At 45.9% G+C, this 20181-nt stretch overlaps 1 protein-coding gene across 3 annotated transcripts in view; it reads left to right on the forward strand.

The window, feature by feature from the left end:
- Positions 1–1287: 1287 nt before the first annotated feature.
- Positions 1288–20181, forward strand: part of FRMD3 (FERM domain containing 3) — a 262640-nt gene continuing 243746 nt past the window's right edge. For 2 of the 3 annotated variants that reach the window (XM_004581134.3, XM_004581133.3), the window contains exon 1: positions 1288–1638. In XM_004581134.3, coding sequence (XP_004581191.2) covers positions 1492–1638 — 147 coding nt within the window. In that variant the 5' untranslated portion in view covers positions 1288–1491. The remainder of the gene's footprint in view (positions 1639–20181) is intronic. The other variant, XM_058672580.1, reaches the window with a different exon arrangement.

A 20181-nucleotide genomic window follows, 5' to 3' on the forward strand; every position in this document is an offset into this window, starting at 1 on the left:
GCTTAACCTGCCCTACCTCAATACTTGGCTCTAACATTGTTGGCTTTGGGTAAGAGTCTGCATGGAGGCCTGTGTACTATTGTCTGAAAGTAAGCGAGAACCCACCTATGGAAAGTGATAGACTGTTCCATCCCCACAACCTAACCAGTGATTGTAGGTGGGAGCTTGCGGAAACAGCAGGTAGAAGTTCAACGGGCAGCGGAGGTCCACCTCCTCTAGGCCTATCCCAGCCCACCAGGTGGCCTGCAGGCTGTCCCAAGGTTGGGGAGAATTTCCTGCAACCTTAAAAGAGCTGATAGCTGGGCATAAAGCCTCCGCTCTAATTTCCTCCTCCATCACGACTTGTTTTGGTTAGGAAAGGCAGCCCCGGGGAGAGCGCTCAGCCCCTCCCATGGCTGGGCATGGCAGCTCTCAGCACCTGCTTCTCCACGGCCGCCCCAGAGCGCATCACACAGGCGCTGGGGCCTCCCTGCGGGATGGCAGGGAGGTCGGGGATGCCTCCTCTCTACAGCCCGGAGGCGAGCAGGGAATTCTAGCCTACCCGGAAACTGGGTTAACCAGCTCCATTTCTAGACAACTGCGAGGAGGTTGTCTAAACGGGGAGGAGCAACACAGGGTCCGGATCAGCCGGCCCCACCCCTGCCCCTCGCTCGGAGCTAAGAAGCTGCCATCAATGATCGTGCTGGGATGGATGTCGGGAAATACAAATGAGAATGAAGCTACTGCATTTCTTAGAGAAGATGACCGACTCACACTTAATATTAACGACCTCAAAAATACCCACAAACACAAAATTGTTACTACAGGCGTGTCCCCGGCGTAGGAAGCCGTGCCAAAGGGCCTCCATGCACTCTTGCGGGGTTCTCCTGGGCTCAGCAGTCCTCTCCCGTGGCGGATTCCCCCTTGCAGCTGTGGCTCAGGCTCGCTCTCCGTCCCTGCCCCGGGCAGGTCCCGGCAGCCGCACTGAGCTGTACAGGCAGGGCGCTGTCGGGCGCGCGGGGGAGCCGGGGCAGGGGCGAGCTCCGGTAGGAGGCAGCGCGACCAAGGCCGCGCAGGGGAGGCGGCTGCGGGGCCGAGGGAGGCGAGCGGGGCCCAGCCTGACGCAGCGGCAGCGGCGGGGCAGGCCACCGGCGGCGCAGCCCGCCACGGCCCTCCTCTGCCTCCTCTCCAAGCAGCTCCGTGAACCTGGCCGCGAGTGCGTCTCGCTCCCGCCGGGGGTCGCCAGCTCCAGGCTGCCACAGCCGGCCAGGGCAGAGGGAGGCGCCCGAGCACGCCACCCCTGAAGAAGGCGGAGAAAGGAGCCCGCGAGGCGGAGGCGAGGCAGGGCCCCGCCCGCCGCGCCCGGGCTGCCAGGCATGTGTGGCCGCAGGCACCGGTGGACTAGGGGCTGAGCCGCGCCCGGTGTCCAGGGACAGCCGAGTGTGTGTGTCCTCGCAGGCGAGCGCCGCCGGCCCTCGGCCTCCCGCTCGCTGTTTCCTCGGGCCGCGGTGCATGTTCGCTTCCTGCCACTGTGTGCCGGGAGGTAGGAGGACCATGAAAATGATCCACTTTCGGAGCTCCAGCGTCAAATCGCTCAGCCAGGAGATGAAATGCACCATCCGGCTGCTGGACGATTCCGAAATCTCCTGCCACATCCAGGTGCGGCCGGCGCCGAGCAAGGATGTGTGGGGCGCTGGGTGCGCGGAGCGGGAGGCTGGGTGGGTTTTGCAAGTGGGCTTGTGCGGGTGGGGAACCCAGGGAGGAGCCGGCTATTAAGGCTGGATTGGGTTTCTTCCGCCCTCTGAGGACTGAGGGTCCTAGCCAGGTGGGTGGGTGGGGGGTGTCCCTCACAGGTGCCAGGCATGCGTTATCCCCGTCCGGCCCTTTCCCCTGGCACGACCCTGTGTACACGTCTCGTGGTGCCCGGGCTGGTGACTCCGGGCAGGTGCTTCCAGTTATTCCCTGGCTCCTACTCTGCCAGGAAGTGGGAATCCTGAGAGCTAAGAGGGGCCACTTGCTTGTCGCCCGCTGCCTTCCTTTCCGCCCTTCCTACACGTGGAGAAGGCAGCACCAGCCAGGCTCACTCATTTCTTTCGCCCAGGGTACCGTGAGTGCAGGACCCTGCTTCTGGCCCTGCCACTAACCTGCCGCTGGCCTTCACCTCTTAAAGTTTGCCCCAGAGTGAGCAAGGCCCGAAGCTCTGGGCTCCAGGCTTTTAAGGAACAGGCACGCTCTGCTTGAATTGTAGCTCTCTCCAAAGGAAGGGTGAAGTGTGTTTCACGGAAGCCAAAAGGCTTGTTAGTGCAGCAAGTGGCAAGCTTGTGGGAAATAGGGGCCTGGGAAAAGGCGCTCCTTAGACTCTTGGTGAACATTCAGATGTTGCCCCGGTTGGAGGAGAAGGCAGATTGCAGGCAGCTCCTTTGGGTCGTACACACCTTTGTGTATGCAGGAATCCTCTGTGTGTGTGTGTGTGTGCGCACACACAAACACCTGAACTGTGTGTATGTGCATGTAGACAGGTGTGCCCATCTGTCCCATGACCCCAGGGGTGCCCCACTCAGAGTGCCATGCCTGAAGAGGTGGTGTCAGGGCAAAGCACCAGTAACTTGTGACATTCACATCTGTTTAATTGATCTTGGGGACTTCCACTTCACACCTATCCCAGTCTTGAGGCTCCGGGACTAACCTGCTTTTCAAATGCAGGGCATCACAGCCTCCAGGTCGAAGATGAAAGGGACAGCATCTCCCAGTGGCAGCAAACTGCCTCTAGACTTGGTTAACCAGGAATAAACTGAAGGGCTTTCCTTGGTTGTTTTTCTTCTGTCTTTTTGGTGTGTGTTGTTTGTAATCTATGTTTTTTGCTAGTGGGAGTTTGTGGCACAGGGATAGTGGCAATTAATGAGTAGGTGGACAGCTGGGCAAGTTTCAAGGTGGACTTGTCCAGCCCTGTGGTCTCCCAGCAGAGCAGGCTTCTGCTGAATTTTCTGGATCATCTTGAATTTCATTCTGAGCTAAGTGTCCCTGATAGACTTAATTGGAGAATTAGCAGAAGAGGCAGGGTCTGTGGTGCCAGGAGGGTTGCCTAGAAGGGCTGGGCACGGAGTGCCTAGCAGGTCCAAAGAGGGTGGTGTGTGTAGTTTACTGTTAGTCCTGGTGGGTGTCTGGGTTCTTAGATCCCTGATGAACATGTCAATAATGGAGAGACCCAGAGCTGGCATTGAGGACACCGAGGTGGGTCTGGCAGCCTCTGCCCGCCTGGTCCTCCTTGGAATTGACAGTTTGTTCTTTCCTCTCCTGGGGCTAAGTCTTCCTTAGAATAGATATGTAGTCCCTTTCAAAGAACATGGATTGGTTGTCTGGTGTTCTGGGAAACAATAAATTATAGCCAGCCTAATAACACACAGTTTGGAAAGTTTGAACTTTTATGGCTCAGTGGATGCCAGAGGTTGAAATGTTATGTTCAAAATGTTGATTTTGGCATCGATTAAAACAAGCCAATAAAATAAAACCCCAAATGTTTCATTTTGTGGCACACCCTTCTCTGTCCTTGCTAAATCCAAATGGTGATTATCATCTAATGACTTAAAATGAATGGAAAGATTGTATTTGGATAATTTTGTGCCTCATTTCTTCTTAGAGTTTTATAAATCAGGAATTGAATTGGCATGTCCAGGTGTTCGGCTACACACACACACACACACACACACACACAATTTCTCATTTGTATGGAGAACAAAAGGATTTAAAGAACGAAAAAGAACGGTTGGGAGTCACCCACATGCTTTCTGGGAGAATTCACTCCCGATTTCTTCCCCTCCCAGGGAATCCTACACTTAAGGGATTGTGTGGATTGTTGCAGGGAGCCGCACATGCTTCTGCTTCTGCAGCCCATGTCTACTGGCCTGAGTTGGGAGTCCTCAGCTGGGTGCCTGCCCCACTCTGGAACCTCTAGGGAGGCCCAGGGGCTCTTGAAGATGTGTGCTCCTAGGTTGGATGAGTGCTCTCTGCAGAGTCCAGAGGAAGTGGGGAGGCCCAGGCCAACTTGCCCTCAGGATGCTTACTGGTGTACAAGCCCTGCAGGTGAACATCGCAGGTTGAAAGAGCCCTGAGGTGCTTGTGTGGCTTCCGTTGGCAGCACGCTGGAGGGTGGCTGCAAGTGGTCACTGCCAGGGATGAGAGAAAACTTTACAAGTGTTATGGGGGACCATGTGAACATCTCCAGGTGCCATTTTGCTAGCATTTCTCACATGCCAGCCCTTGACACCTATTGCATATAATCTTTGCCATACTCTTTTAAGGTAGAAGATATTGTCATTTTATAAATAAATAACCTTGAGACCCATAGAGTTTAGGTGATTTGGCCAAGGTCACATACAGAAAAGAGTTTGAGCAGCTGGAATTAAAACGCAGAGCTGTGGGCCCGGCGGCGTGGCCTAGCAGCTAAGGTCCTTGCCTGGAACAGGCCGGGACACCATATGGGCACCGGTTCTAATCCCGGCAGCTCCACTTCCCATCCAGCTCCCTGCTTGTGGCCTGGGAAAGCAGTTGAGGACAGTCCAGGGCCTTGGGACCCTGCACCCATGTGGGAGACCCGGAAGAGACTCCTGGCTCCTGGCTTCGGTTCGGCGCAGCACCGGCTGTTGCGCTCACTTGTGGAGTGAATCATCAGATGGAAGATCTTCCTGTCTCTCCTCCTCTCTGTATATCTATCTGACTTTGTAATAATAATAAATAAATCTTTAAAAAAAATAAGACGCACAGCTGTTAAGATGCATAGCTCACGCCTGTCTGTCTTGACATGCTACTCCGTTGTTAAAGTAGCTTTCATGGGATTTCCAGACACCAAAGGAGAAAAAAATCTAAGGTGTGGAGTCTGAACCATGGCTGGGGGCCAGCTGGGATTCCCTGCCTCGGCCAGAGTCTGGCAGGAAAACTGGTGTCACAAAGCTGATTAAAATGCCACACTTCGAAGGCCGCTGGAGACCATTTCCACCCTCAGGACACCCTGTGTTGCTTTAAGGGAGATGATACTGTAAATGCTCAGCTAGATTTTGCACATCATACTCTTGCATTTGAAATGGTACATCCCAGATTATCCCTGAGTATTAGGAGATGAGGTCTGAACCAGGCTAGAGGTGGATGAGGATTGCCTGCTGCGATTCTGGGGTGTCATGATGAGGGTTGTACGAGGAGGTTGCGTTTATCTTCAGTGTACCTTGACAAGGCAGGGAAGGCAGGTTATTGTTGCTTTTTTTTTGGTTGTTTTTTGACTGGGATCTTGGCATCTACCATAGCACTGGTTATAGGAAGCCGCTTTTGTAAACTAAAAGCTTTCGCATCTGTTTCTTTTCTAATTTATATACATGGTGTCTTGTTTTTTGCAAATAAAACTTTCAAACACAGAATTCAAGGGCCTTCCTTTAGGCAGCTACACGGCCAGTTACAGTAGGCAACGGGGAAGTTGCTGGCTGCCTCTTTTCACACGGTTTAGCATGCTGTCTGTCATAGCATTTATGTGTGGGTGTTTAGGCTGGGTGGAAGAGGAACTCCAAATGGATGAGGGGAATAAAAAGGAGTCTAGGTTACCAGACAGAGGCCTGAGGAAGCAATGCAGTTGCTCGGCGCTCCACCTTGGCCTGTTGCAGTTGAATCATTCTCAAAGTGTGGTATTGTAGGTGACTGTGGCTGAGGGAATCAATCACTCTTATTTTTTTTTAAAGATTTATTTTATTTTATTACAAAGTCAGATATACAGAGAGGAGGAGAGACAGAGAGGAAGATCTTCTGTCCGATGTTTCACTCCCAAGTGACCGCAACGGCCGGTGCTGCGCCGAACCGAAGCCAGGAGCCAGGAGTCTCTTCCGGGTCTCCCACATGGGTGCAGGGTCCCAAAGCTTTGGGCTGTCCTCGACTGCTTTCCCAGGCCGCAAGCAGGGAGCTGGATGGGAAGTGGAGCTGCCGGGATTAGAACCGGTGCCCATATGGGATCCCGGGACATTCAAGACGAGGATTTTAGCGGCTAGGCCACGCCGCCGGACCCATCAATCACTCTTGATTGAGACTTACTGCTTCAGTTACAGTGGAGACCAGCCATCTTTCCTTCCAGTGTTCAGAGTTAGCCTGAGTATTTGCAAGTCTTTCTAATGAACTTGCCATGTCTAACACTAACTTTTATTGAGTAGAATAGAACAGACTTTTTTTTTTTTAAGATTTATTTGTTTTTGTTGAAAGGCAGATATACAGAGAGGAGGAGAGACAGAGAGGAAGATCATCCATCCATTGATTCACTACCCAAGCAGCCACAATGGCTGGTGCTGAGCTGATCTGAAGCCAGGAGCCTGGAGCTTCATTCGGGTCTCCCATGTGTGTGCAGGAACCCAAGACTTTGATCTGTCCTGGATTGCCTTCTCAGGCTGCAAGCAAGGACCTGGATGGAAAGTAGGGCTGCCGGGATCAGAACCAGCGGCCACATGGGTTCCCGGCGCATGCAAGGCAAGGACTTTAGCCACTAGGCTACTGCACAGGGCATACCTTATTCATTTTTAAAAAATTTTTGTTTTATATTTTATTTTTTTTATTCATTGATTACATTGTATTATGTGATACAGTTTCGTTGGAACTGGGAATCACCCCACCCCTCCCCCCGCCCTCCCCCCATGTGGAATATTCCACCTTGTTGCATATCCACTGATCAAGTACAGACCTTATTCATTTTTTAGCAAAGCCTAGTAAACATTTAGAATAGGCTGAAAGTTTGTATTTGTACTTGAATAGACATATTATAGCATATCGTAGGCACTCAGTAAATATAAGAATGCTTTGTAGGAAATGGAATTATGGTGAGTCCATTTTGGTGCAATGCATTCTTTGAAATCCTTGCATGGTTTTTCATAATGTGAATTTTCCATGTACTTCTTCAAGGTTCCACAGGCTAGGATTTTATGTATTTTTTAATACTCATATGAACATATCTCTTGATTTTATTTTTCCATAAACTTTTGGAAATTCATTTGGTAGATATAGGTTAGATGATTTAGTTTCTAAACTATTAAACGCATGAGCTTAGGAGCATTTTGTCATTACTGATGTTGCAAATTGGTGAATCCCTAATACTTATAATAGTATCTGGCATCTAGTACGTGTTGATGAAACACTGAATGAATGAGTGCTGATCTGCCCTGTATTTAATTTCGTTTGTTAACTATCAGCATCAGGGTGGCGTGACAGCATTGGATTGGGAATCAGATATGTGGTTTAATTATGTTGCCAAAGGATTGTCTGACATTGAATGAGTCATTTGATATTTGTAGTTAATTTTCTTTATTTGTAAAGTAAAGGCTTTGGCTTAGAATGATGGCCACCCTTTCAAAAGTCTATGGTTTAATGATTGCCTAGGCACATTGCATTTAGGCAGAACATTACTATTGACAGAGTAGTTGTATACACATGTGATTTTCATAATGATCCCACATTATCTGCATTTCATTGCTGTTGCTGTGTTATCAAGGGTTATCTCAGCCCTGCACACATGGAAAACAAGACTCAAAAGGATTAAATGATTTGGGTTACTTGACAAATAAATGGATTAGAACCCAACTGGTTTGTCTCAAAATGCAGATGTCTTTCTAGTCCGTAGAGAATTTAGGTTTAGAATGTCTGGGCTGTAAGTAGGGACCACATTAAAATGGCTCAAATGATAACACTTAAATCTCACCTAGCGAGAAGCCTAAAGATGGGGCAAGTTTGGTGTTGCTTCTCAACTTGCCATGGATCCAGGGCTTTCTGTGTACCCACTCTGCCAAGCTTCATGCATCAGCTCTGACGCTGTAACCATCCTTTACACAGCAGCAGCAGTGTTGGATATTGGACACCCCCTTCCCCTCCAAACAAAGCAAAAAAGCCCACCAGGACATTTCCAGAGGCTGCATCTCTCTTCCCATCAAGTTGTGCCGGCTAGAATTGGATCATGTGCTCCCACTCTGGCTGAGAAAGCATCCAGGTGTGTGTGCCTCTGGTGTCTTCCCTCTCTACCATGGGTGGTGGGCTTTGCCATAGGGAATTAACAGGTGTGTATTTATGTGTCTGTGTGTAGGGGAGGGACATCTGTTGGCTAATTAAACAGTATTATTTTTTAGGGTATGTCAGAGTGGGTTGTGATTAATGTTAGAATAAACTTTTCAGGTGGGTTTTATAAAACATTATGTAAGTGTAGTCTATTTTAAGTGAGCTATAGGACAGGGAAGATTAGGAGATCATCTCCGTAGTTTGTGTTGTTAAATATCAGTCCAGTCCTAATGGATCCGGGGGGGAGGTGTGGGCAGCAAAAATTCATCCTGCTTGGAGCAAGAGTGAGCTGGGGGTCTGGGCAGTGACAGGGTGGCAGAGGGGCCTAGGTGTGTTCAGGAGCACTACTAGCTGGCATTGGAGCCCTGATGAATGAGGTACCTGAGTGTATTCACCAGTGTAGTGGAGACAATATTGACACAGACTTCCTGGAGTTGTTGAGAGGACTGGATAAAGAATGTGTGTTCAATGCTTAGCTTAATGCATCACCCATGGTTGAAGTTGAGACAGTAGTGACTGCTCTAATATTAGGTGAGGATATGTTAGGAGTAGCCCTAAACAAGTTCAAAAGTTTGATTTAAGATCTAATGACTTCTCAATCATTTTCTGTTCATGCAAGACCTTAAGCAACTCACTAGGCCTCTTGTATTTCAACTGGAAAGTGGACATGTTCTTCAGTGGTCAACCTCCACTGAGTTGCTAAGATGAACGTTGAGAAAGCATTTGTGAATACTAGAACGCAATCCAAATGCTTTGTGTGGGTTTAATCAATTTAGTAAAAGAAAAAAAAGGGGGAGTTGATGTTGGTTGTATGGAAACATATATAAGCCATTTACCAAGATTCAAGGCTGTCCTGCTGATGAAATTCACTCTTGGCCCAGCTGACAGCCATGTCTTCACTGCTCGTAAGGGTAATCCAACAACTTTCTCAAAAGTCATCTAGAATGTCATTCAAGGGGTGGGGAGAATCCAAGTACCTATGAAACTGTGTCACATAATACAATGTAATTAATGTAATACAATGTAATTAATGAATTAAAAATAATAAATAAAAAAAATAAGAAAAAAAAAGAATGTCATTCAGACCTCACTGAAAACCCAGATACAAAAGCATAGAGGGAGAGAGATAGCTCTGACGTTTGAAGGCCTGGGTCATGTGGACAAGCTCTTTATAGTCAGTGTATTCTGAAAACAAAGGCATTGTGATTCCAACAGTCTGCAAAGATTGTATCTGTGGATGTCTTCAATGCTCAGGCAAAGGGTATAGACTGTGGGGAGAACGCGATATTATTATTACCCTGTCTTTTGGATGCTGTATCAGCTGGGATGCTTAGGAAGCCATGCAACATGTTCTAATTCAGACTGGCCTGCAGGACATTTGCTGGTTTATGCACTCAGAAGCCCTGAGTTAAGGACTCGGCTTCAGCACTGTGGTATAGTCTCTCCGGGGGCTCCCTTCCTTTTGCTTTGAAAGACTTTGCGAATGGCTTCATCTCCTGGTAGGTAGTGAAATGGCAGTACATGTTTTCATAGGAACTTCCTTCTTTAAAAAAAAAAGATTTATTTATTTTTATTGCAAAGTCAGATATACAGAGAGGAGGACAGAGAGGAAGATCTTCCATCCAATGACTCACTCCCCAAGTGGCCGCAATGGTCAGAGCTGTGCTGATCCGAAGCCAGGAGCCAGGATCTCTTCCAGGTCTCTCACATAGGTGCAGGGTCCCAAGGCTTTGGGCTGTTCTTGGCTGCTTTCCCAGACCACAAGCAGGGAGCTGGATGGGAAGTGGGACTGCCAAGATTAGAACCGGTGCCAATATGGGATCCCGGAGCATTCAAGGTGAGGACTTTAGCCGCTAGGCTACTGCGCCGGGTCCAGGAACTCCCTTTTGAGGAAGGGAGAAGTTGCTTCCAAACTCGGTGTCCCACACAGAAACCCGGAAGTCATTCTGATCAGACCCCTACATCATCTGTGTAGCCAGTGACTGTGAACATGGCAAGGAAATGACTGGGTTACCTAAGATCGCCACAACCTGACCCTGGAACTCAGAGTGGAATATTGGTTTCCATCGCAGTGATGGGCTCTACAGAAGTCCATGTGTCAAAACTGGGGGGCTGTGTTTTATAAGAAGGAGGGAAAAAGGGCTCTTGGGCAGAGAACTCACAATATAATGGTAGGTGCTTTATCTGGGTGAGTGGAATTGTTCTCAAAGTGTGGTCCAAGGACCCCTTGAGGTTCCTGAGATCCTGTCATGTGGTCTGAGGTTCAACCTCTTTTCCGAATAGTACTAAGGTAGTGTTTGTTGCTGCTGTTTCTTTGGGGTGGAGCAGGGAAGGGGTGGGGGATAGCGATCTTGCTGAGCTATAATTCACATTCACTTGAGGCTTTCACTTGGTGTACTTAGTTTCCTCACAGTCGCCACAATCAGTTTTAGAATACTTTCATCATCTCCCCAAAGTTGTGTGCCTTTGAGAAGTCCTCCTTCATATCCCTGTAAACCTCCTGGCCCTAGGCTGTCACTGATCTACTTCCTGTCTTTATAGATTTTTCTGTTCTGGACAGTTGACAAAAGTGGACTTATTCAATGTGTAGCTTTCTGTTATTTTTCTAAATAAAAGATATATTTTATTTGAAAAACATAAGTGACACAGAAGGACAGAGAAGGAAAGTTCTTCTCTCTGCTGGTTCACTCCCCAAATGGTTGCAATGTCAGAAGCAGGAGCCTGGAACTCCACCTGGATCTCTCTAGTGGGGACAGGGAGACAAGCACTTGAGCCATCATCCCTTGCTTTCTCAGGTGCATCAGCAGAGAGCTGGATTAGAAGTGGGGTAGCCAGGGCTCAAACTGGTGCTCCATTATGGGATACTTGCATCATAGGTGCTAACCTAACCTGCTCCACCAGGATGCTGGCCTGTATAGGGAATTTTGTGTCTGACTTCTAAGTACAGTGTTTTCAAATGCATTATCTTATAAGATGGATCAGTGCTTTTTTCCTTTTTCTTGTTTAGTAATAACTCATTGTGTACGTATGTTAATTTTTGTTTATTTACTTGTCATTTTGTGAGCAACCGGGCTTTTGCTCCCTTTTGATTGTTCTGAGTAACGTAGCTGTGGACTTGCCTATATGTTGTTGTGTGGCACGTTTCGCTTTTTCGGGTATATACCTCCAGTGGAATTACGGGGTTACATATGTTTGGGGTCACATACTGGGTAGCTATGTTTGATTTTGTTGAGTGACTGTCAGCCTGTTTTTCTAAGAGGCTTATATTCTTATTGGAAGTATATATATAAGAGCTTCAATTTCTCTGTGTCCTCTCCTACACTTGATATTTGCTTGATTATAACCATCCAAGTGGCTGGGAGTAGTTTTTCATTGTAGTTTTATTTTTTTGCATTTATTTTATGATTAATTGTGTTAGCACCTTTTCATATTTCTGGGGGCCAATTGTATATTTTCTCTGGATAATTATTCAAATACATTGCCTATTTTTATATAGGGTTGTCTTTTATTACTCAGTTGTAGAAGTTCCTTTGATAATCTGGTTACTAACCCATTGAATAGTAAATGTTTTGGAAAATATTTCCTGTGCTGTTGGTTTCAAAACAGTTTTGCATTTTGATTAAGTCCTATTTGATTAAGTCCTATGTGTGTGTGTGTGTGTGTATGTTTGTATACTGGGAGGGTTGTCCAAGAGCCTCATGGGTTTTGACATCTGTGGATCTTTCGCTTGCTCCTGTTCAAGGGTAGGTGCTGATTCCGAGGTTCTGGAAAGGTCCCTGAAATTGAGCTGCTCAAACACCCTTCCAGGTGACTGACTGTGGACCACATCTGCACTGGATACACACATGCACACACTATAAACATACACTCATATGTAAACACTTGTGTATTTGGTGTCAGAGCTAAGAAATGATTGCTTAGTAAACTCACGGAGATTTATGCCTATATTTACACCTAACAGTTGTCTAGTTTTACCCCCTTTTAAAAAATTTTATTTATTTGAAAGGAAGAGTAACAGATAAACACAGAAATGGAAAGACAGAAAAAAGAGATCTTCTATCTGCTGGTTCACTCCCTAAAAGGCCCCAGTGGCCAGGTTTGGGCCAGGCCAAAGCTGGGAGCTTCATCCAATTCTTCCATACGAGTGGCAGGAGCCCAAGCACTTGGAACATCTTCCACTGTTTTCGCTGGCCACTAGCAGGGTATTGGACTGGAAGTGAAGCAGCCGTGATCGGAACCAGCATTCAGAAGGTGGCTTAACTGGCTCTGCCACCATGCTGGCCTCTTACACTTAGTACTTTGATTCTTTTCTCACGGATATGCAGGTTACATACCATGCAATTCACCATTTCGATGTGTACAATTCATGCAGTGTAGAATATTCTCAAGGATGCACAGTTGTCACCTCTCCCAAAATTCAGAATATCTTCATCATCCCGTGCCTATTAACAGCTGCATTCTACCTTTGATCTATTTTGAGTTAATTTTTGTTTATGGTATGAGGTAGGGATCCAAATTTATTCTGCTTGTGGCTATCTAGTTATCCTGTGGCCATTTGTTGATGAAATGATGCTTTCCCCAAGAATTTTGTATGTTATCACCCTTTGTTAAAACGTTTGCTTTTCTCCAATCTCAAAACTCCACGACATACAGTGGCGTTTTCTTGAGGCTATTATATGTGATGCCACAGCATATTCAATAACAAAGTTGCATTAAAAACTCACCTTTCTATTCAGTCAGGCACTAAGGGTATTTGCAAAAGCATAAAACAGTGATACTTTTTTCACTATTATTATCATGTTCAAAGATTTGTTTATTTATTTGAAAGGTAGAGTTATGGAGAGAAAGGGAGAATCCTCCATCTGCTGGCTCGCTCTCTAAATGTCCAGGACTGGTCCAGGCTGGAGCCAGGAGACTTCTAACTGGGTATAGGAGCCCAAGCACTTGGGGCATCCTTGATTGCTTTCCCAGGCACATTAGCAGGGAGCTGAATTGAAAGTGGAGAAGCTGGGAGTCAAATCAGTACCCCATGGGAAATTGATGTCAGCTTAACATGTTGTACCACAGCACTGGCTCTACTAATGTGTTTGTTAGGTTGTTAAGTGTAGTTATTTTTCATAGAAATTTATTGTTTATGTTAACATGCAGCGGGTTTATTGTTATTTTTAAATGAATCAATAATGGGATATTTTAAAAAATTCTCAGTAAATATTGATCTATACAACCCACAAAATCCACAGTCCCAGAAGTGCTACAGATCCACACTGGTGCAAAGGGGCTTTGGCCATAAGAGTTGTTGGCTTAGGTGACTCAACTTTTTGAACTCCCTGAAAAATTTCTAAAAAAAAAAAAAAAAAAAACTAGGTAAAATATAATTCCCACACATCTTGAAATTTCTACATTACAAATGACAAGTGCTAGAATTATATCAATTAAACAGAAAACCCCATATGTACATGGAAGATATATTTATATGTTACTGTAATTCTTAGTCATATCAGTGTATGCATGTGTTGTGTGTATGTTTATATGTGTATGTTCACAATGTTCAGAGTGGGGCAAGGCCAGGCTCTTCGGAAGTAAGAATTTTCCAGTTGTAAAATCATGACTTATTTTGAGGTCCCTCTTTAGATGATGGAACATTATGGCAACTAAATGCTTAAACTATAAAACTGTTGGAATCAGTTCTGTTACTCTTTTGAATCATTATCTTGTTATTTCCTGTTCTGAGCACACATTTTTTGGGAAAACCGAAATATCACAGGAACGGAAATACCAAAATTAATCTCATGGAACATTTCCTGTGAGATTCACATGGTGTAAGTGAGAGACATTGGGTATAGGAGTAACATGGCCCTTTCCTAGCTCCCACCTTGTGTGATGGACATGTTCAAGTTGCTGCTTGCCAGAGATGAGAAATGGCTGGGTTATGTTTGGGAGCTGTGAGGGTCAGTTTCCACTGAGGAATGAATGTGAGCCAGTCCACACTGAGCTCTGAGAGGGTTGTCCAAGAGCCTCATGGGTTTTGACATCTGTGGATCTTTCGCTTGCTCCTGTTCAAGGGTAGGTGCTGATTCCGAGGTTCTGGAAATGTCCCTGAAATTGAGCTGCTCAAACACCCTTCCAGTTGGCTGACTGTGGACCGCATCTGCACTGGTGGGCATTAGTGACAATTGTATCTCTCATAATCATTTCTTTTACATTTTTAAAAAGTTATTTGTTTTCAATGTATTTGAAAGGAAGGAAGAGAGAGAGAGAGAGAGAGTGAGCAAGTAGCACTCTCTCCACTGGTCCACCCCCTAATCTCCCACAGCACCTGGGTCTGGGTCTGTATGAATAAAGAGCCAGGAGTTCAGTCCGAGTTTTCCCTGAGAGAGGCAGGAATCCAAACCCTTGTGTGATCATCACCTGCCAACTCCCGGGGTACACATCAGCAGGAAGCTGGAATCAGGAGTGGATCTGAGAGCCAAACCCAGAACTCTGAAATGAGATGTAGGCCCCCCATGTGGTGGCTGAACTTCTCAGCCTGTCTGTTGTCTCATAATAGTTTTAACTTCCCTCATTGTGTGGTCTGCTACTGTTGGACCTCCCCCTGACCCTCAGTGTTTCATTTGACACACTGCATTTAGTAGATCTGCAGTGGATGTTTGGATGAGGGAGTAAATGAATGAATGAAGAACTCTATTCTAGTGTGGCTATCACGGATAGACCAAGTGCTGCTCCTGAGGACAGAATGATTGGTTTTGACTCCCTGGCCTAGTCCAATCAAGGGATAGGTTTTCAAACAGGATTTCCAATGATGGCACATCTGACGCAGGGCTGAAAGCCCATGGAAGTTCCAGGGGGGTCTGGATTCGGTGGTGGCCTTTCACCCCTTTAGGACTCTTGCCTTTCGTGTCCAGGATCTTGGTGGCACTGATGAGGAGCTCTGGAAGCACCTCTGCACAAACAAGTCTTTGTGCAGCAGCCAGCAGTGCTTGGAATCCCCTAGAGAAATAGGGGCCTCAGCTGTTCTTACAGAAGTGAACCCAAGGGACACGGACCCCAGAGGACAGTGCAAAGTGCACTGTAGCTGAGACATATGCTTTGGAGCTGTTGGCTTTGGTAACTTTGCTGGAAGGCTCGGGACAAAAGCAGAGGCTCACAGTAAGGGTAAAGGAAGAATGACAAGGAAGAATGTATACATCATGTAATTTCTGTTTTTCAAAAGTGAATTAAAGTTTGTGAAATCACATCAGTTTTATTCAGTGGACATGTGTGAAATAGCATTTATATGCCAAGCAGAGAGTGGGGAACTGGAGCTGGAAAGAAAATCCTAGCTCTCAGTCAGTTGCGCTGAGGCAGACCAGACAGATGCAGTTGTGAGCAGGTGGCAGGCCGGAGCATCAGTAAGGATCTGTGGTGCAGATGAATCTTGATGAATAATGAAAGCATGAGAAGAAGTCAACTCCAGTGAGAGAAAAGTGCATTCCCAAGCAGAGTGATCCCCTGTTTGATATACAACTTTAGGCATGAAAAAGCATGACTGGCATTAGGAATGAAGGGATGAGTCCCAGGTGGTTGACTGCAGTGACAGGGGTAACGACAGTGCTACTCTTGGAGAGACATGACTGATCTCGATTTCTGTGGCTCAGTGCACAAGAAAAATGTAAGGCTCCTTGGTTCAGGATGACCCAGTGATAGAGGCCATTGAAGCAGTTACAGAATCCCCCTAAGCACGGGGCCGTGAGCCGACGTGAAGGTCTCAACCCATGAAATCGGTTCTGCAAAAACGGACTGAAGGAGAAGCAGGGAATGAAGAAGTGGATGTGTTTCGTTTAGGTATGTTGATGTGGAGGTGCCTGAACAGCGTCCGAGTGGAGACAGGTAGGTAAATGGAATGACAGTTACCAGAGACAGACCTGTCAGGGAGGCACGGGTCCTCCAAAATGTCCCTCCAAAATGTGGACAAAACCCCATGGACTGGTCTTCATTTTTCGTTTGTTTGTTTTTGTTTAGAGTATGAGCTCTGAAATTCTTCAAGAACAAGTGATCGTTTTCCTGAACAGAGTGACTCCCCATTTTCTCCTCCAGATATGCAGCCAAACCAGGGCTACTAGGGGAAACACGTTTTCCTGCTCCTCATCTTCATGTCCTAGCTTGGACTAGCCAAGGGAACAGCCTGAGAGTTCTGAGTTTCAAAGCACAGAGGATTCCCTCTGAGATGGTTTCATGAACAATACACAGATAATACGTTTATAAAGTCTTTTCAAAATGATACAGAATTGTATGTGCCATGTGAGGAACAGCTCTGTGAACTGAAACACAATAATTTATCCTTTATTTGTTATATTTCAGATACCTCCTATGGAAAATGTTGCTCTCTACTGTTTTTCAAAGGGTTCTTATAAATGTTAATTAAAATAGTTTAAGATGTAAAAAAATCAAAGAAATAATGTTACTGATGATTAAATCTTTAGTGTATAATTGATCTTTTTGTCTGAATAAATTTATGTATTACGCTAAGGTTGAACTATGATTATGCTGTAGCAGGGAAAAACAATGAGTATGTTAATAGATCAGGGTTCGGTTTATTGTCTCTCCTCTCAGAGGTATGATTTGTTGCTTTAAGCCTTGATGGTAAATGTTTGATCGGAAGAGAGAAAGACTGTGTCTTTCTCTCACAACCTGGAAATTCAAACCTATCATTTACTAGTGGATGCCAAGATGTAATTAAACTGCCTTGAAAGAGATCAGTAACTCATTAGCCTTATTAATAAAAGGGAGGATGGAAACCCAATTAATGTGTTGACTAATAATTCTTCCTGGATGTCTCCTGGATGTTTCTAGCCGACATTAGGTTTTGCAGGGTCTTTACGTGTATTGTTGCTTGTTTTTAAAAAGATTTATCTTATTTTTATTTAAAAGTCAAGAGACAGACAGAGGTCTTCCATTCACTTGTTTGCTCTGCAAATGTCCACAATAATCAGCGCTGAGCTGATCTGAAGCCAGGAGCCAGGAGCTACCACGGGTCTCCCACGTGGGTTCAGGAGCCCAAACCATGCCATTAGCATGAAGTTAGATCAGAAGTGGAGCAGCTGGGACATGAACCAGTGCCTATATTGGATGCTAGTGCCACAGGCAGAGTCTAAGCTAATTACAGCATTGTGCTATTGTTTTGGTAACCATGCTAGCCCTCATGAACTGGGGTTACAGAGGTCATGGCTACTATGTTTTGGTGGTGTTGAGTATTAATGATCAACAAGGGATCATTAGCAGCTGTCCTCTTTCTTTGTGTTTCTTCTGATGTCCTTTTGTGGAGTGGCAGGAATGTGTATTAGGTAAGTTGGGATTCTGAGAAATGATATGATTTGTCTGAGCTCTCATAGTTAGCAAGACTGGGTAGAGTATTGCCTTGGGTTCTAGGTTCATTCTTACTATATGAGATACCACGACTGGCTTTTGAATCCTGTTTGGTGGTTTTAAATGGTGTGTTTCTTTGCTGCAGTTGGCCTTTCGAATAGTGCCTGAGAAAAACCTTACATAGATCATATTTCTGGGTAGAAAAAACATGCTGATATCTTAGGACCGTCGCCCAACCTCACAGCTGAAACTTGTCTCCTGTCTACCTTCTTTAGTAGCCCATGCTACTTTGATTCTTAGGAATATCTTCCCATTTAATCTAACCAGGTAATCGAAAGGTATCTAGCCCCTTTGTCTATTCTGTTAACTGTTTAGAATGGTACAGATGCAACTTTCGGTTTGCAATTTCAGCTTAATTCCCCAGAAATTGCTAAGAGAGAAGAAAAGTAAGGATGCTGTTGATAGAATTTTCCATCATGTTATATATGTTACATTATTGTTTTGAGATTGACTCTGGGATTTGAAATCTTAACAGATGATGCAGAGCATGCTTTTTAGAGACTTTCTAGAAAAAAAGTGGAAAGGTAAGTGTGTTTCGGTTAGGCATGAGCTGTAGCCTTGTCAGCCTTTCTTTGTTTTGAAGGCACATGCAGGAGAGTAATGAAGTCCCTGGGGTCAGATGCGGGAAGCACATTCCCAGTTTTTTCCCAGCACCTGGACTCGTCAAGGACAGCACCTCTCCTGTGTCCCCCAACCACCTGGGGGATGCGTTTCTGCTGAGGGGGGCATCCCGGAGCCAAAGGGCACCTTGAATGACACCCGCTGCCACTGCATCTCCACCAGGTGTCAATGGCATCTTTGTGGTTTAGTGCTGATGAGAAGAAAAAGGAGGAGACAAGTTGCACATCGGTCCAAGGGCGGCCGAGGAGCCTGAGTTTGCAGCGCCAGCAGCCGGGTGGTAATTTGAGGATGGAGTTAGAAGAACAAAGCAGATTTTAATCATCTGCCACAGTCAGGAAGGTGGTTTGGGTTTACCTCCAAATTGCCCCTCCATTAGAGAAGGGGAGGGCCATTATCTAATATATATTGTGAAAGAGTTCTTCCTTTCTTCCCCCAGGCCTTCTTCAGTGTACTTAACTGGCTAGCAAGTGCCAGCTTTTTTTTTTTTCTCCCTCAGTGTACAGAGCAATTATTACACTTTAAATGTTTTTTTCTTGGAGTTGGTGCAAATGGAGGAAGAAGGAAAGATTGATTTTTTTTTAAAAGAATCAAGGTCTTACCCTTTATTAGATTTCAGTTTGAAGATGTAAGATAGTGTCTCTTCTCATCCATCCTCCCAGCCAGCCAGTATTTATTGAGCGTTGCTATTAAGGACTGTTCTGGACAACAGAGACACACAGCAGTGGCTAAGAATATGGTCCTTGCCAGCCTCCTGTAGCAGCTGATGAAGGGACTTCAGGTGGGCCTGTCACTGGGCCACCAGGATGTTCTTGGAGCCCCTAAGGGCCAGGAGTGTGGCCAGAGGGATGGCTTGGGGAAGATGTTGCGTTCCTTTGGTCCCAAGTTGCTCTCCCCCACAAGGGACTTCTTCTTAAAAGGACATCTTTGCAATGGATCACAGACATTTAAAAGTATGAATTAGAATATCTTTGAAAACTTTGCTGTTTTTTTTTTTTTTGCAAAAATTTCAGCAAAATTACCGCTTGCTGCAAAAATGTGATTTCAAGACAAATCACTCAGCACCTTCCCTGCTTCCTGCCCGATTGTCACTCTTGTAGGTATCTCTGATCTGAGGCATTCTGGGACAGCCATTGCGGGTGCTCCTTATCCAGCCTGGGAAGACCCCAGAAACTTTCTGGAGGAGCTAATGTGTGAGAAATGCTGCTTTTTTTTTTTTTTTTTTAAGATTTGTTTATTTGTTTGAAAGGCAGAATTACAGAAAGGGAGGGAGAGATGAGAGACAGATCTTCCATGCAGTGGTTCACTCTCCAGATCCTGAATGGTTGCAGTATATACAGGAGCTGGCCACTTCTGGGTCTTCCATGCAAGGGCAGCACCCTAGGTACTTGTGTCTTCAGCTGTTGCTTTCCAGGTTCATTAGCAGGGAGCTGGATTGGAAGCCGAGCGTTAACTGTTGTCTGTGATGATTTTACTAGCTAGATCAAAATGCTAGCCACATAAAATGAGTTTTAAATAAAAAGATGTTGTTTGGCCCATAAGTTGAGAGAACACCGGGAAGGTGTTTAATTAGGGACAGAATTAGTATAAGGAAAGGCTTGGTAATTGTGGGTAACCAAACAGGACTTTCTTATATGTTAATAGGGAGGTCTGGGAAATGCAGTGAAAAGTTGGCAGTTACCTTCACAGACTGCCTGGTGGGGTGGACAGCTGTAGTGTAGGAAACAGGATTTGGGAAGGGGAGGGTGGTGTTTGGCCCAGCAGTTTTGCGTGGGTTTGCTTCTTGGCTGCAGTTCCTGACTGTAGCTTCCTGCTAATGTAGACCCTGGGAAACAGCAGTGTTGATTCAAGTACCTGGGATAGCTGGATTGAGTTCCTGGCTCCCGACCCTGGCTTGCCTCAACCTACATCTTTGGCCATTGATGACACTTGGGGAGTGACCCAGTGATAAGTAAATGAGAACTTTCACTGTGTATCTGCCTTTATAGGCCTCTGTCTCTTTGCCTGTCAATGAACTAAGAAGGTAACTAAGCCCACCCCTCTGAGGCATGTTGTGTAGAAGTCAAAAGTACTTGCTGAATTGATTTGCCACAGTTGCTTAGCTTGCACTTTGAGAAC

This window comes from Ochotona princeps, chromosome 14 (assembly GCF_030435755.1).
Source record: "Ochotona princeps isolate mOchPri1 chromosome 14, mOchPri1.hap1, whole genome shotgun sequence".
In the NCBI taxonomy this organism is placed as follows: Eukaryota; Metazoa; Chordata; class Mammalia; order Lagomorpha; family Ochotonidae; genus Ochotona; species Ochotona princeps.